This window comes from Siniperca chuatsi, linkage group LG14, assembly GCF_020085105.1.
Source record: "Siniperca chuatsi isolate FFG_IHB_CAS linkage group LG14, ASM2008510v1, whole genome shotgun sequence".
Classification (NCBI taxonomy): domain Eukaryota; kingdom Metazoa; phylum Chordata; class Actinopteri; order Centrarchiformes; family Sinipercidae; genus Siniperca; species Siniperca chuatsi.
The window spans coordinates 12994155-13009110 of NC_058055.1; the positions used below are offsets into that span (position 1 = coordinate 12994155).

A 14956-nucleotide genomic window follows, 5' to 3' on the forward strand; every position below is an offset into this window, starting at 1 on the left:
AGTACCTTTATCTGAACTTTATTCAATGTCTCTTAGCCTAGCAAGCTCAGAGGTCCATTTGCAAATGTGTGTTACCAAGTGTTTACTTGGTACTAGTTTTCACTAGTGTGTAGTGTACCTGTGCTAAGTGAACCCACGTGGAGAGCAGTGGTACTGGCATGGTTGCCAGCAGTGGAAATGTTGTCACCCCTATTGTGTTGCCCAGTAGCTTTCCCTGGCTACTGTAGGCTGCAACAGCAAACACATACTTCTGGTTGGGCTCCAGCCCATCCACCCTCAGCACACACTCACCAGATACTGCTGGTACCTGTAAACATACAAAGTCAGACCTAATATTAGGGGCACATACCAGGTCATATGAGATGACGCAAATGTGTCCCACTAGACCTGACACTCTTCTCTGAAGGAGATCAATTGTACCATATTTCCAGTTCCTGGCAGGCTGCAGTCTCCAAGGCGGACTTTCTGGTTAATGCCCTCAGCTGTACGGCCACAGAGCTGGTACCAGCACACCTGGAAAGAAACAAAAGTGCAAAGAGACAGATGAAAAGTATAGAAGTTGCGTTGGATTATTTGCTTCTTGTTAGATTAGTAAATTAACAACATAATTACAAGTAAATCTCACTTGTCCTTCCAAGTTATAAGGTGCTGGGACAAAGGTTAAGGAGTGGTCAGTGCGTGAGAGTAGGATCGGGGGAGGTGGAGGATTTTCTTCTTCCTCCTTAATCCCTTTGTCTTCATTTTCAGAAGGGGTCTTAGGGGTGGTGGAGATATACAGTTTTCTCTCTTCCACACCTGCTCTCTCTATCAGGGTGTAGGCCTCCTGGCAAGAGCACAAGGACAAACCAGTTGAATATTCATTACCCTTCATGAAAGCTCACCTCAATCACCAGTCATCAGTAAAAGTGGCAACATCTGAGTCCTTTCACTTATACAGTATGTACAGAAATGAATTGTGCCATTGCGGTCCGAAGTAAAAGGTTTAAACAAACAATTGACTACACCAGTTGGTTTCACTGCCTTCAGTCAGAGAAACAAGAGAGTATTTATTACAATTAATCCTAATTAACAGGATATTGGCTCTGTGTAGGTATGTTATACAGTATTAAATACTTTATTAATTGAATAATCATATTTTATTTAAAAGTTAGCATATTTTGAATGTTTTCCCACAAATATACATGTATACATTTTCAGATAAATGTACACATTACTGTAGTGCATGTGGAAATATATAACATATCAGTAGGCAGGATGAGATATATAAGTTTTTAAATGACATGCATAGTTGTGACTGTGTCTAAGAACGTGTGAATGTTTGTGCATGTGTTACCTCTAGCAGACTCTTGGTTTTGTTGCTGTTATTTGGCTCCATGTTGTTGTACAGCAGCAAGGCTTTCTGGATCATGAAAAGAGCTTTGGACACCTTGTTCTTTTTGATCCGATCCAACAGTTCAGACTCTGCGACTATACACAACCGACAAACCATCATATTTAGTGTCTATAATTAAGCATTATTTATTGGCAGACATTAAACTTTTAAATCAATATTCTTTTGAAACATTTACACTAACTAGCCATGATTTATTGTCAGAGATTTCAACTTCTGTTCGTAAATCAGCAAGTTCAGGAAATCAGGAAATTTCACAATTTTTATCAATGTTAAGTTGACTACAAACTCAATGCAGGCAAAAGGCTAATTCATTCTCAAAAATCCCAAATGAGTAAATTTGTCAGTGTGGCAGTGAGTCTGACCTGCATTTAGCTGCAGTAACTTGAGGGAAGCCCTGTGGTGGATGATGTCTAGCTCGAGATGAAGGTCGGTGGCCAGCAGAGACACACGTGTGGACTGAGTGTGCGGAGAGCCTTTAATATCTGATGCCTTAGTTTCCATTTCTTCTTTTTCTTTCTTACTTAATTCATCTTCTTCATTTCCCCCTTCTGATGATGTCGGAGAAGATAGGGAATGAGTCGATGGAGGGAGGGGACTAAATTTCTATCAGAACAAGAAGAAAACAGGTTTTAGCAACACTTAGCCACTGTGTTTTCTCAATCTACACTGATTACCTGTTAATTTGTTTGCATGTGTTCCCATCTTAAAATATAGTGTTGAGATCCTAAATCAAGGCAACTGAACTTTTACCAACCTCTTTTACATATGTGTGACAGGTTAACTGCCTACCTGCATGAAGGCAGAGTCAGTGATTGCTGAGCAATCTTGGGGCAGCAGTGTGGCTACACCCTTCGCCAGAGCTTTAAGACCCCTCTCCACTACCTCACACACCTTCTGAAGCAGCTCTATACTTGAACTCTTCAAGCACACACAAACACACACATTGCACAATGCAGTTTTGTTTGCAATATTTTTGAAATACCTGTGACAGAGTACTGCACATTTTGGCACTATATGTGAAATTAGATTTTTCATCACATGCATACACTTTAGAATATACACAACTATCATTTGATGATATGCATAGACAGTCAATCCATTCACATACCCCAAGAAGAGAGAAAGAGCTTGACTTCACACCATCACTGTCTGCTTCAGCAGCTGCTGGACACAAGACATGATAATAATAATATTGTCACAGCTAAGGTTTGGAAAAATGACATGTGTATGTGTGTGTATGTGACTGTGGCTGGAGTTTACCCAATATCAAAAGCCAGAGATATTCTATAAAACAACACAAGCTCAAGTACAATAGATTCATGATTTCAGCTTTCCTACAGACTGAAAAATGGTAGAACCTAATTCCTCACCTAGACATTGTGTTTGATTACTGCGTTCAGCTGCACTCTCTAGCAGTATGGCCAATGTGTGGATCATCTCTGCCGTCATTATGCAGTCAACGGTTGCCAGGTCACAGGCAAAGGCCACGTCACACAGCATAGACAGACACCACAGCCACTGCAAACATGTTCACAAATAATAACACATACACATGAACAGAAATAAGTAGGACATCTACATTAAACATACTGTGAAAAAGTTATGTTGTTGATGTTATGTTGTATGTGTTTTATCCTGTCAAAATAAATGTTCACAGTTCACTTCAAAAATCTCACTGTGGAGGATAAAAGTGGCAGTTTTATATTTGACAATAATGTGCTCCTATCACAGCAGTTTCAGTAATGCTTACCTTTTTAAATACATACCTTGTCATAATTATCTACCTTCTCAAGGTAGTGTGTAAACTCTAGGTTTTGCAGCTGATCCCTCTGCATCACCACCTTCACTTTACCCCACAGAAATAACACAACATCCAAAACCAGGTCCCCATCTGGCTGCGCCTCCTACACAAACACACACATACAGTGTATACACTCCCTCTGAACTCTACCTCTAACTTTAATCTGAACCCTAATCCTTGGCAGATCAACACATACACACAAACAACAACTTACAGGAGTAGAGCCACAAACAGACTTGTGCAGGGTGTCTACCAGGCCAATGAACTCATCACTTATTGAGAATGAAGACTTGTGTCTTTCTGTTGGAAACATCAAACAACACGGCAACATTATAATTCAGAAATAACTAAAATCAGTGTTGGATATTTTGTAATCAAGTAACTGAGGCCAAAATGTTCTTATTAGTATCTAATCAATGCTGGGTTATGAACATGAAAAAACCAGTGGTCCATAATTTTGTTCATTTTAAGTATTTTCTGTTTGAAGGCAACCTCAAGGAAACAAGGAAAAGAAGCCAGAAGGCTGTTCAAGGATCAGTGAAGTCTAGATAACATCAATAAATAGCTTCCTTTATGGATAAAACTCAGTATCTATTCATCCATTTATCTACATAAAGATTTAGAGGCCTGAAGATCTAAATTGGTCCATATGAGGCACAATTTCACTATTGCTACCATCAGTCATGTTCTCTCTAGGACGGGTCCTCTGGGAAGACAGCAGACTGTTGAAACTGTCAAGTAAAGCAAGCTCCAGCTCAGCCCTCCTGAATGACTGACCTTCCACACCCTGACAAAGAGAAACACAAAGTGACACTCAAGATCATTCAGAGACACAGCACACATTAAACTCAAGAATACACAAGTGAGAACTGATAGAAATGGAATGTATTCCCCTTTTCTGAATAATGAAAACTGCAGTAGATGCTTGTGTGCTACTCACAGACAAAACCTGCAGCATCGCTCTGGCAAATTCAGTGAATGCATCTTGCTGCTTGTACTGAAACAACAGCTTAATGAACCTCATTGCAGACATGATGGGTACTTTGTTTTCTCCTAGCAACACAACACATACACATTACTTCACACTGATTTTCAAACCATTGCACACAAAATAAACACCTTGCAGCACAGGATAAAGTGGTGTACATGTTGATTGTAATTTGAGAAAAAAAGGACAAGGAAAACAGTGCCTAACCTGTAATGGCCAAATCTATTAGAGTGGATGTTGGTGTCAGTGCACTAAGAGGCTCACTAGTAGTTGCGACTCCTTCACACAAAGGAACATAAAATCACATTACTCAATACATAAAATGAGGATTCCTCACCTTAACTACCCAATTACATTTTAAACATTCTAAAGCATTTGCAGCACCTGTATGTTTCTTCTTCATTGTGCACTTACTGTAATACTGCAGAGTGTATTTCTGTTATGTGTTTCTTTTACTAACCAGATAATATACTGATGCCAGCAGACAGGAGTTCCAGGATCACCTCCTGCAGCTCTGGTTCATCTGGCATCCTCGTCTGCAGTGGGCGTCTGGTGCTGTCCCAAAGTGCTTCCAAGATACCCAAGAACTGTGCTGCGCTGCTGTCAAACAGGCCCATTAGCATGCGCTCTGTTGTAGTACGAGGCCATGGCGCCTACAGTAGATACAGAAAGGCATACAATTTTAGGTAAAGTTACAAGAACAACATTAACTCACAAAATTAGTTGACCACCCAAACAAATAGCCTCCCACAATTAATACTGATATACAATCAAAAAGAGACCTCTTTGGTTGCGATAAGCCACAGGTCGGAAATAGCAATTATAAGAATAAACGAAAGTTGTAACAATTAGATTAATTATACAAAATCTAACAAAAAAATATAAAAATCAAATATCAATTAATTCCATTTTAAGTCCAGTACAGTTTAAAAATAAGTAGACAGCAACAGAAAGTGTACCGTTATACACAGCAAACAGCAGCAATGCAACTTAACAATAATAAAACTGTTTATTTACCAATTTAACATGAGTTAGCATGCGTTTGGTGTAGTGTATTCTCTTTAAAGCGACAGTGCACTTGATGTGATTTAACACTGAATATGATGATTGGCAGTAAAGTGGATCTTATTACATTGGTTATGTCCTTCAGGGTGCTTTTGGTTTTGATTCTGAACATGGCTTTGGGTCTCCTTCTGGCCTCAAACACCGCCCGTTTGAACATCATGGCAGCCAGCTGAAAGAAAAAGGATGAATCACCTTTAATTTGATAAACCAAATAAGAGCACATCAGCACTGTGAAGGCAAAACAACATACTGTTAATTTGGGCACAGAAAGACACATGAAAATTCCTACATCTTCAGAAGGCAATAATCTGTATGTGTTTGTATTCATACACACTGTGGTGGCTATCTAATTAGTGACATTGCTGTAGTCTTACACACTGAGAGATGTTTCCACTGAGAGCTGTTATGATGTAGAACCACTGTTTCCTTATAAGGCACGAGTAGTTAAAGAAAAGAAATGTGGCTTCTCATGCTTGGGCAGTGTAGATTGGACTTTAAATGGCACTTTAACTAATTAGATATGTAGATTGGCGTGGTTTTATATTTGCATGTACTATATGTTCCTTGCATCCTTTTGATGTTTTCTCTGCTGACTGTGTCACTGAGATGTGTGAATTACAGCATTAAACATTTATTTCGATGAGAGGAGTCCCCTGCCTTTATAGAAGCTTCTTTGTAAGCTCTCTGAGTCTCTCTGGTGGTAGGAACTTCATTTTGCTCCTCCATCTTTGCCAGCTCATTAATTTTTCCAAGGGCTCTCCTGGCAAATTCCTGAAAGCATTTGAAGACACACAAACAACACAACAAATGAGGAATAGGACTTTCAGAGTAAGTCAGAAATTCAGTTTAAGAACATTATCTACAGTATGTGACTTCAATATGTAGATTAAATGTCATACATCATTTCCATATATGTCCATACATTATAAACATGTCACCAGTATTTAAATTTTAACACATTGAAAGCTAATGAGGAATAAATGATTTAACCTGTGTTTGGAACAGTAATATCCTGATACAGCCAATAGATAAACATCAAAGCAGAATTTTATTATATAGTCCTGGGTAATCTGCAGACAGATTAACAACAGGTGACAGCTGGTAACTTATTAGATCAGCCTATGAATAGTCTGACATCCCGATGATTGTGTGTTTGTAGGTGTCTAAATGCAGATGACGTGTCTTTCACCTCCGCCTGCAACGCAGCCTGGTTGTCATAGTAACAGTGGCAGACAGCACAGTAGAGTGTGACAATCCATGGCAGATAGTTAGCAGTCATCAGAGGGATGGAGAGCTCTAAACTGATGCTTGCCCACAGAAGATACTCCAGTGCCTGGATAGGATCATAAATGGTGGTATAAAGAAACACACACACAATTATATCTACATTATAAATCACACAAATTTCTGGTTATATCACATCGCTAATTTGGTAAAAGTGCCACTCAATTTTAGGAGCTGCATGTTTTCTTTCTCTCTTTTCTGAGGGTGAAAAGGCAGTAGTATCATTTAAGTTCCATCTATCATCTATCTCTAAGTACCTGTGCACTACAATTCATGGTCATCAGGTAACGGCAGATGGTGTAGATGTGTAACGAACCTGGAAAAGATGAGAAAGAAAAAGAGAAACTTATACAGTAGGAGGTTAGTTCTACAATATAATATTAAATACAGTAGAATCTTATAATTTCTCACTTCACTTTAAGCAATGGATGAATTATCATACTCAGATGATGAATGATATGTAATTTTCACTAAATCTTGCTCTTGAAGAAAAGTGCCAACATATTTCTGGGAATTGAAGGGTACCATTGGGAAGTTAACCTATTACTTTGACTATATGAAATCACATTGGCTTTGTTCACAAAGTTAACTTAGTGGATAGGAGCCTTGCAACCTCACACATCCTCCCTTTTGTGTACATGTTCAAATTATCCTCCTGTCCTGTCTCACACTTTGACAACTCAACTCATTCTTCCTAAAATTTCTGTCAGACAAAAAGCAAATACTGGACAAATGTATATAAGTTGTGCTAATATACCATTATATATTTGCCAGCAGAGTTGCTCATGTTGCTGAAAAGCCTGCATCATGATCCTGATGAAGTTCAACACATGCAGCAGTTTACAGAGTCCCTTCTGGCTGAGGACAGTGTGCCTTTTCTCCTGCTCAAATATACACAGGGCACAACCATACATTGCACGGATCTACACACACACACACACACACATACACACACACACGGACATATACAACATACATACTGTAGTTACATCAGGTACAAATATCTCAAAATATCAATGACCTTTCTTCACATGAAAAAACTTCTTGTTATATAAAACAACAAAGTACAACAAGCATGGCATGCTTTTCATGCTTTCAGACAGTGAACAGTCAAACATCACAAACAGAGACTCACTGCACACAAGCTCACATAGTACAGTGTACCTTCATGGAAAACGTATCTTGGTCTGTATCAAAACCTTCAGGGAAGAAGCAGGTCATGAAGTGGTCCACATCTGTGATGTCAGTTATTTTCACTGAGTTGAACTGCAGGAGGTGGAGACTGTAGCCCTGCCAAAGAGCCAGTTGGTACAACTACAGATGAAGAGGAGAAGGAAGAAAGATGGAATGGATTGGCAACTGTGAATGTGTGTTGGGCAGAGGACACCTTGGCCAATTGTTACAGTCAAGTTTGTAGGAGTAAAAAAACTAAATAGGCTAATTATGGGGCCAACACTCAGGTGCCACAACAGTAATCCACTGATGTCAGACAACATTAAGGGACAAGAGGTTGTTAATGTAGAATAAACCAGGCAAATGATATAGACCCAACAAGCAACAGAACAATTTCTCTTTTCCATCTCAAAGAATTCTTAAATGTATGGCATTATGACATAAATTACTTTAATTAATTAATTAAATTTGTTTAAACCTAAATTCTGAATTATTATTATGTTTTATGAACCCGGAGCATTTGGCATCAGCTTCATTTGACTGGCTAATATCCCAGTAAGCATACTATGCACAGCACCCAAAACACTGACTAGGGTTCCTTTCACCACCCTCATTATACTGACTGATAAAAATTATGAAGCAAGGACTGAATTAGTTTTTGATAAAATACAGTTGGGAAAAGCAATCAACTACAGCTGTGCCTATCTAGGCTACTGTGAATTACCTTTATCCCAAAGAGAAAATCTGCAATCTGCAACATGCGCTCCTGGTACAACTTCGAAGGCAGTCGATGTTTGTACTTTTTCCATATCTCCACCAGGATTTTAATCCTTCAAAATGAAAAAAGCAGACTAATGTTAAAATTGATAATGTAACCAGACTGGCAAGAGGACACTAACATATAGTTAATTCACAGTGATTGTAAAATAAAACCTATTCCTAAATTGGAGCACCTGTTCCGTAGGCGTAGGCATGTGTATCACTATCAGACAGCAAGCACTCTTAGCAATCAACTCAACTGATTTATTGAACTGAATTATTCAGAAAACAAAAATTTTGCTTTCACAATTGGCCAAAAATGGGTGCCCCTAATGGTTTATAATGACTAACAAACTCCATTGCTGTGATTGAAAGGTGGAGTTAAGGATGACATATGTGGGGCCCCAATTTCAAATTTAGCTAACGTTACGCACGTGCAGTCAAAAGGAAAGCCTGTTCTGCCTGTTTGCTATGACTAATAAACGCCCTAACATAAACAAATTGCTTATAAGTAGTTCGCTATATAGACTAACGTTACAACGTTTTTCTTCTGACATAACGTTACAGCGGCCATTGAAGTAAGTTAGGTTAACTGTTTCGCTGACTACAAAGTTTAGTTTCGCAGATAATAAACTGCCTTAAGATAGCCAGTTTAAGTTAACTTTAATTAGCGTTAGCTGACGCTACATTGGTTCTTAATACCTCACCCTTTGGCATAAGAGCCGTTGTTGTCTTGGCTGGTCGGAGAAGCGACTCGTCTCATCAGTGTTATAAACAAGTTAACGTCTCGTTCAAAGGCGGAAATAACTGGGTTTCTTTTATCAAGTTTCCCATAATATGAAGCCGGTAATTCCATTTCTCTTGCCACAGCGGTAATTTTAACCAACTATGGTATTTCTGATAGCTAACTAGCTACATATCCAACAACAAACTGCTCAAAGCGACTGGGGCAAGGCACATCACCATGGTAACAACGCTAAACAGACAGGAAGCAAAGGAGGAACGTTAGGGACCATAAGGTTACCCAGCACATGCAGAAACACCCAGTTACACAAAATTATATAGATACCCAAAAAACTCAAAAGTATTAACTGCGGGCAGAGTTTTGCAAAATCAAAGATCAGACAAAAGCACGATCATGTTTGAAATTAAAAAAGACCTTATAACTTTTGAAAGAAGAAATAACACATTCTTCCTATTACAAATGAAAAGCTGCATTTATAATCAATAAAACACACACTTGCTCAATTCAATACAGTCGGTTGTTTAACTGCTACATTCTTGGTCTGGTATGACTAGTAGCCAATGGTGGCTAATGTTAGCTGTGGCTAAAAATCTGTTCACTAACGTGATGACTCTTCTCTACTTGTGCTACTGTTACACTATGTTTTAGTATTTACCATTATCCTGTAGCTACATAGTTGTCAGATACCTATATAGTTGCTAGGTCTCGCTTTAAAGCTAGCTTTTGCACTTTGCAGTGACACAGTTTGTTGCTTTGTCACCAAACTCATCTTGGCCAGTCCAAATGACAGACCGGTATCCTTACATTAATTTTGGACAATTATGCAGGACACAATTTGTTGATGATAAAAAGTCAGTAATTTCCACTGGATGGCTCTCTGGTTCAGTACTGAAAAGTAAAAATGAGATGTGCTAGTCTGGCACAATGCCAGTGCTTGGTGACTGAAAAAGGGGTGGAAGGCACTATAACAGTGGTTGCATGATGGTTTAAAAGTTTCTGTAGAATCTCAGTGCTTGCAGATAACACTAATTTAATATGTGCAGAGACTGACAGAAATTTGGTTGGCACAACTGTTGCACAATTGGAAAAGACTTCATATTTTACAACTGAGCTCATGGCAAAATGATACATGCTTAGAGTGTCACCTAATGCTGTCCCATACAAACTCATCAATTCCCATTCAAGCTCACATCCATTCTGCACACAAACCTAAAGCTTCTGGCACTCAGAGCACAGCAGGCTAATGCTCTGGCAGCTATCCCTCAAACAAACACACACACAATCACACGCAGACACACAGAGATCCAGACGGGAGCATTTCCTGGGGAATGAGTATGGGGGCATCAGCAGTACTCCGAGCCAATGTCACCTCATGACTGGGAGAAGGGAGAGACAGTAACACAGAGTTGTAGAGCGAGAGGGAGAGAGAGAGAGAGACAACCGGTCCCAGTCGGACAGATGAAACAATGAGGGCGATGGAGGGATAAACAGTTGACATCATTGTTCCAGAAAGATCAGCCTGTTGGCAGGGTCACTATGCAAGTGTGCATTGGAGATTGCTGAGGGGAGGGAGATGCAGAGGACGTGAACAGAGACAGAGCCCGGGTGGGATGGGAGGGAAAGGCCTATAAATGTGGTGCAGGAGAGCACAGCACCACCCATCTCAGTCCAAGTCAAACCTCCCTCTTACCCATCGTTTTTACATCTCCTCTAGAATCTCATCATGGACATCCCCATCCAGTATCCCTGGTACCGTCGGGCCTTCCCACATCGACTCTCTGACCTCGCCTTGGCAGAACCTCTCACTGATTGGCCACTAATCTGGCCCTTGCCCTGGTCCTTCCCCTGGATGCGCCCTTCGTTCACGCGCTGGTTTAACTGGTCCGACAATGGACACAGTGAGGTAAAGTAAAATTCACCTGTGTCTTTAAATAATTAACTTGTCTTGTATGAAATACCCACAAGTTGACTTATTACCAATATCTCTTCTAATACTACTTAACATAAAATCAGTATTAATAACTAATGTACTGTAGTGTGTAGAATGATGTGACAGACCATTAGATGCACAGAAATCTTTAAAATGTAAGATATGTATGATTTTACATTATTGAGTCTTCCACTGATGCAGGTCTCTGTATAATTCTTGAAGAGAAGAGAGTCTTGCACTGAGATAACAATAACAAGCTATTGTGTGACCAGCTGACTCCAGGCTGCAGCCGACTCCAGGCTGCAGGCATGCAACCAAATTTGTTAGTACTGCTCCTAACAGCTGTATTGTCTGTATAGATGCGCATTGAAAAGGATCGCTACGTCATTTACCTGGATGTGAAGCATTTCTCACCTGACGAGCTGTCTGTCAGTGTCAGTGATGAGTTCATCACGATACACGCCAAGCATGAAGACAGACAGGTTAGGGGGACTATAGAGATCTGTAGAAATAATAAAAAAAAAGATTTTGCTGACACTTTACTGATACACTAATTCTGTTTTCAGGACGACCACGGATTTGTGTCCAGAGAGTTTCTGAGAAAGTACAGGCTTCCTGCTGGCGTGTTAAGTGCTGACGTCACCTCCAGTCTGTCATTTGATGGTGTGCTTACAATCACTGCACCTCGGTCATCTCCTGGCCCAGAGCGCAGTATTCCTATTTCCTGTGAAGATGGAACACCAAAACAGAAAATGTAGAGCAGAGTCTGACGCTCCTGCCACTGTTTCACTACTAACCCCAAGTGCTGCCTGTTTTTATATTTAACCTGTTACAGTTTTGTTGGCAGTTCAGTACACACAGTAGGCGGTGCATACAAGTCTAGATGTCTGTAAGTGCAAGTGCCTTCTAATAAACCGGTATCTAAATTCTTACTCAATGTTATTCTGATGTCTCTGTAAGACAATGGTGCTTTAAAACCAAAGGCTAATATGTTGAGCCCATGTAACAGAGTAGCACACGGGGTGAGGTGCAGGATAATGAGAGTTAATTTCCCTATCACAAGCCTACAGAATCACTCTTTAAACCATACCTCTCGGCCAAAAACGTTCACACCACTGTGCATGTAAATGACACATTAAGGACATCTAATCATATATTGAAAGGCATTTCCTTACTTGGATCAGGCATTTGAATGTTATATAATGTCTGTACTGGCCCTGCAGTTTAGTGACAGAATTGTAAGCATTTGTTAATTGAACCCAAACTAGCTTGCAGAACCTATTAGTTTGACAGGGAAATGCTTAAATGTTTAAGGGAGTGGAAATGTAAAGACTTCTGCTCAAAATTGTCCACAGAAGATGATAACAGACTAAACTTGTTAAATTGAATTGTATCTACAGTACTCAGTACTGTCTGAGTGGGTATAAGTAAGATGCCAACTATGCTTTGTTTTTTCTTTGAGAATAGTCTTGGTTTCTGTTTGTGTGAGGAGGAGGTAGTTCTCTGGAGGCATATACAGTCATTTTTAGTTTGTTCACTAAACGAAAAAGCCACCAAAGGACTTGGGACCAGGTGTGTATTTGTTGAGAGGAAGAAAGAGGGTGAATGAGGGGAAAGTAGTGGACATGGGAGGCACTGATGTTTGGAGACAGACAGCTTTTATCACTGGGCTCCTTTTCTGCAGGGGATGCATGGCCTCTGAGCTGCTAAGGAAAGTATGTGAATTTATGTGAGAGTGAGCTCATAGATGCAAGAATTACAGCTCTATCATTCCTTCATATTGGGAACAACTCTCTGGCATATTAACACAGAAAACAACAATAGAATAAATGTTGGAACTCAAACTCATAGACCTGCTGTGTGTTCTTCTTTTGTGTGTAGTGTTTCTGCTTTCAAAACAACTTCACATAACTTCATACATTACATCTGATGAATCAAGCTGCATTCTTACTTACAGCAATAACTGTCACATATTATGCATAGAGGTTTTTATTTGTTTTTGTCAGGTCTAGATCATAACAATCATTCTGTCAAAAATAGGTACAGATACCTTATTTCAGTGTCATACTTGAAGAATTAACATAAAAGCAGCAAATTCAAGTTTTGTCAGCATGTCATTTGTGGATTTATTAAGGAATGTAATATGAAAAATATGTTATTTTCAATATAATTTCTTTATTTTCTTATTATCAAACATGCAAATAGTTTGAACAGACTGTGAAGACTGTGTTGTCTGCATTCTTGCGTGTGCAATGAAAATGTACTTATTTTTACTTAAATTTCTCAGTATAATATTGGGGAATTAGGCCAGGAAATACTTTGACAAATACGTTTCATACCTTCAAAACAGATATAAACAGTATGATGGACTATTACAGAATAAACAATTCAAATATGGAGCGTTAAGCAACAGTAGTTCTTTCTTCAGAGCTGTTGCTGTGTAGAGCTCTTGTCCACATCTTCTAAGGTGCAGATTATCTACAGTGTCAATATGCAAACCTACATATATATTGTCAACAATGTATGTAAGATCATATGATAGTTATGAAGTTATCTCTTAATGTAGTTAACAAGAAGGGTGTTCTCTTTATCAGTAACAGTAGAAGTCCCATTTCTGGAAATAAGAAAAGAGGGAGAATTAGGAGAAAGCACCACATAATGCATACGTGTGTGGTTGTGTGTGTGTTCACCTACAGTAGTCTTGACTTCGGTGCTGGCTGGCATGAGAGGATGCGTCTCCTCCACTACACTGCTGGGGAAGTGGCCAATGCGAGCCTCCTGCTGTCCATAATAGGAGTCTTGTACCTGCAAACAGGTGATATAGACATAAGTTACTGAAAACATCACTTCTTCAGGTCTTTTGGTTAAGAACTATGTCAAAGTAAATAGTTATTATCCCCTAAATATTTTTTTTTACTTACACTGCCGGCCCAGAAGAGGTTCCCTCTGTCCTTTAGCATTGCGTAGACATAAATGAGCTGCCCCTGTCTGATGGGGATGAACCTGCAGTCTCCAGGGTAGTAGTCCTGCAGTGCACGAGCTATCAAGATGGGATCTGTGCAGGAGTACGGAAGGAGACTGATGTGAGTTGGGGAAGGAAGGCATCATATGGAGGACTTTTGCAGTTTATAATATTTGTCATACTTTTATGCAAATTCGAAAAGTTCAGCATGTGTATGACCATTTCAATTCTACCTGTAGTTGTATAACATAATCACAACATAGTTTAGCAGCAAAAAGAAGTTGGTGGGTGTGCTACTTACGGCTGCATTCGGAGTCAGCGCAGAGTTTCTTGTCAGCGAGTTTAGGCATCTGCCTTCCAGCTTCAGAGGTTGGCAACAAAAGCCACACTGAAAGAGCAAGCCAGAGTTTGCAAGGCATGTCTGTATGTGAACGCACTTAATGATCCAGTGGCCTTGTTTTACGCTTGGTGAACGTCTTGCAGGCTTTTTGTTCCCTTTTGCCGTCTCTGAGAAGGAGGTGTAGTGACGGCAGTCCCTTTTTCTACTCTCCCTCCCCCCCAGCACACACAGAGCCCCTTTCAAACCCTTCAAGCAGGTAAACAAGATGGAGGATGAGGAGGAGGGCCAGATTAGACAGACCCCTGCTTGTGTCCTAACCTTACCCTCTCTCCATCTCTCACACGGAGTGTTAAGACTTTTTTAACAACACATTCCTCAGAGTTAATCAGTGTTTTCCCTGCCTTGTTCAGTCACGAGATGTCAGAGCAGCTGCTATGTTACTGCAAACATGCCACTGACTGTTCCCGTCTTCCCTGCTCTGCCTCTCGGTGTATTCCTCCCTCTGTTTGTTCTCTT

The 14956-nt window shown here is 39.9% G+C and overlaps 3 protein-coding genes across 4 annotated transcripts in view; 1 reads left to right on the top strand and 2 right to left on the bottom strand.

Annotated features, from left to right (window-relative positions):
* The window catches only part of LOC122888213 (cilia- and flagella-associated protein 54-like), a 33888-nt gene extending 24569 nt beyond the window's left edge, over positions 1 to 9319 (bottom strand). Inside the window, exons 1-22 of the mRNA XM_044222312.1 lie at positions 9171 to 9319; positions 8429 to 8534; positions 7696 to 7845; positions 7289 to 7454; positions 6789 to 6847; positions 6437 to 6580; positions 5905 to 6018; positions 5315 to 5416; positions 4643 to 4835; positions 4390 to 4461; positions 4135 to 4247; positions 3870 to 3981; positions 3409 to 3494; positions 3160 to 3297; positions 2764 to 2911; positions 2502 to 2557; positions 2183 to 2311; positions 1756 to 1996; positions 1334 to 1467; positions 626 to 823; positions 421 to 513; positions 119 to 307 (exon numbers count right to left, since the gene is read on the bottom strand). Of these exons, the coding sequence (XP_044078247.1) occupies positions 119 to 307; positions 421 to 513; positions 626 to 823; positions 1334 to 1467; positions 1756 to 1996; positions 2183 to 2311; positions 2502 to 2557; positions 2764 to 2911; positions 3160 to 3297; positions 3409 to 3494; positions 3870 to 3981; positions 4135 to 4247; positions 4390 to 4461; positions 4643 to 4835; positions 5315 to 5416; positions 5905 to 6018; positions 6437 to 6580; positions 6789 to 6847; positions 7289 to 7454; positions 7696 to 7845; positions 8429 to 8534; positions 9171 to 9319 (2892 nt within the window). The remainder of the gene's footprint in view (positions 1 to 118; positions 308 to 420; positions 514 to 625; positions 824 to 1333; positions 1468 to 1755; positions 1997 to 2182; positions 2312 to 2501; positions 2558 to 2763; positions 2912 to 3159; positions 3298 to 3408; positions 3495 to 3869; positions 3982 to 4134; positions 4248 to 4389; positions 4462 to 4642; positions 4836 to 5314; positions 5417 to 5904; positions 6019 to 6436; positions 6581 to 6788; positions 6848 to 7288; positions 7455 to 7695; positions 7846 to 8428; positions 8535 to 9170) is intronic.
* On the top strand, positions 8907 to 12986 carry LOC122888210 (alpha-crystallin B chain-like). 2 transcript variants are annotated; one of them, XM_044222310.1, is made up of 4 exons: positions 8907 to 9041; positions 10923 to 11111; positions 11498 to 11620; positions 11705 to 12986. In XM_044222310.1, exons 2-4 carry the CDS (start codon positions 10932 to 10934, stop codon positions 11894 to 11896), a joined length of 495 nt encoding a protein of 164 aa, XP_044078245.1. In that variant the 5' UTR covers positions 8907 to 9041; positions 10923 to 10931; the 3' UTR covers positions 11897 to 12986. The 2 variants fall into 2 exon arrangements, with proteins under 2 accessions (XP_044078245.1, XP_044078244.1); XM_044222309.1 differs by lacking the exon at positions 8907 to 9041 and adding an exon at positions 9179 to 9309.
* Positions 12987 to 13111: 125 nt separating this feature from the next.
* mia (MIA SH3 domain containing) lies at positions 13112 to 14931 on the bottom strand. Its single transcript, XM_044222311.1, has 4 exons — positions 14402 to 14931; positions 14060 to 14193; positions 13833 to 13943; positions 13112 to 13752 (listed from the first exon to the last, which is right to left on the bottom strand). The coding sequence occupies exons 1-4, from the start codon at positions 14517 to 14519 to the stop codon at positions 13729 to 13731; spliced, it is 387 nt and encodes a 128-aa protein (XP_044078246.1). The 5' UTR covers positions 14520 to 14931; the 3' UTR covers positions 13112 to 13728.
* Positions 14932 to 14956: the final 25 nt, after the last annotated feature.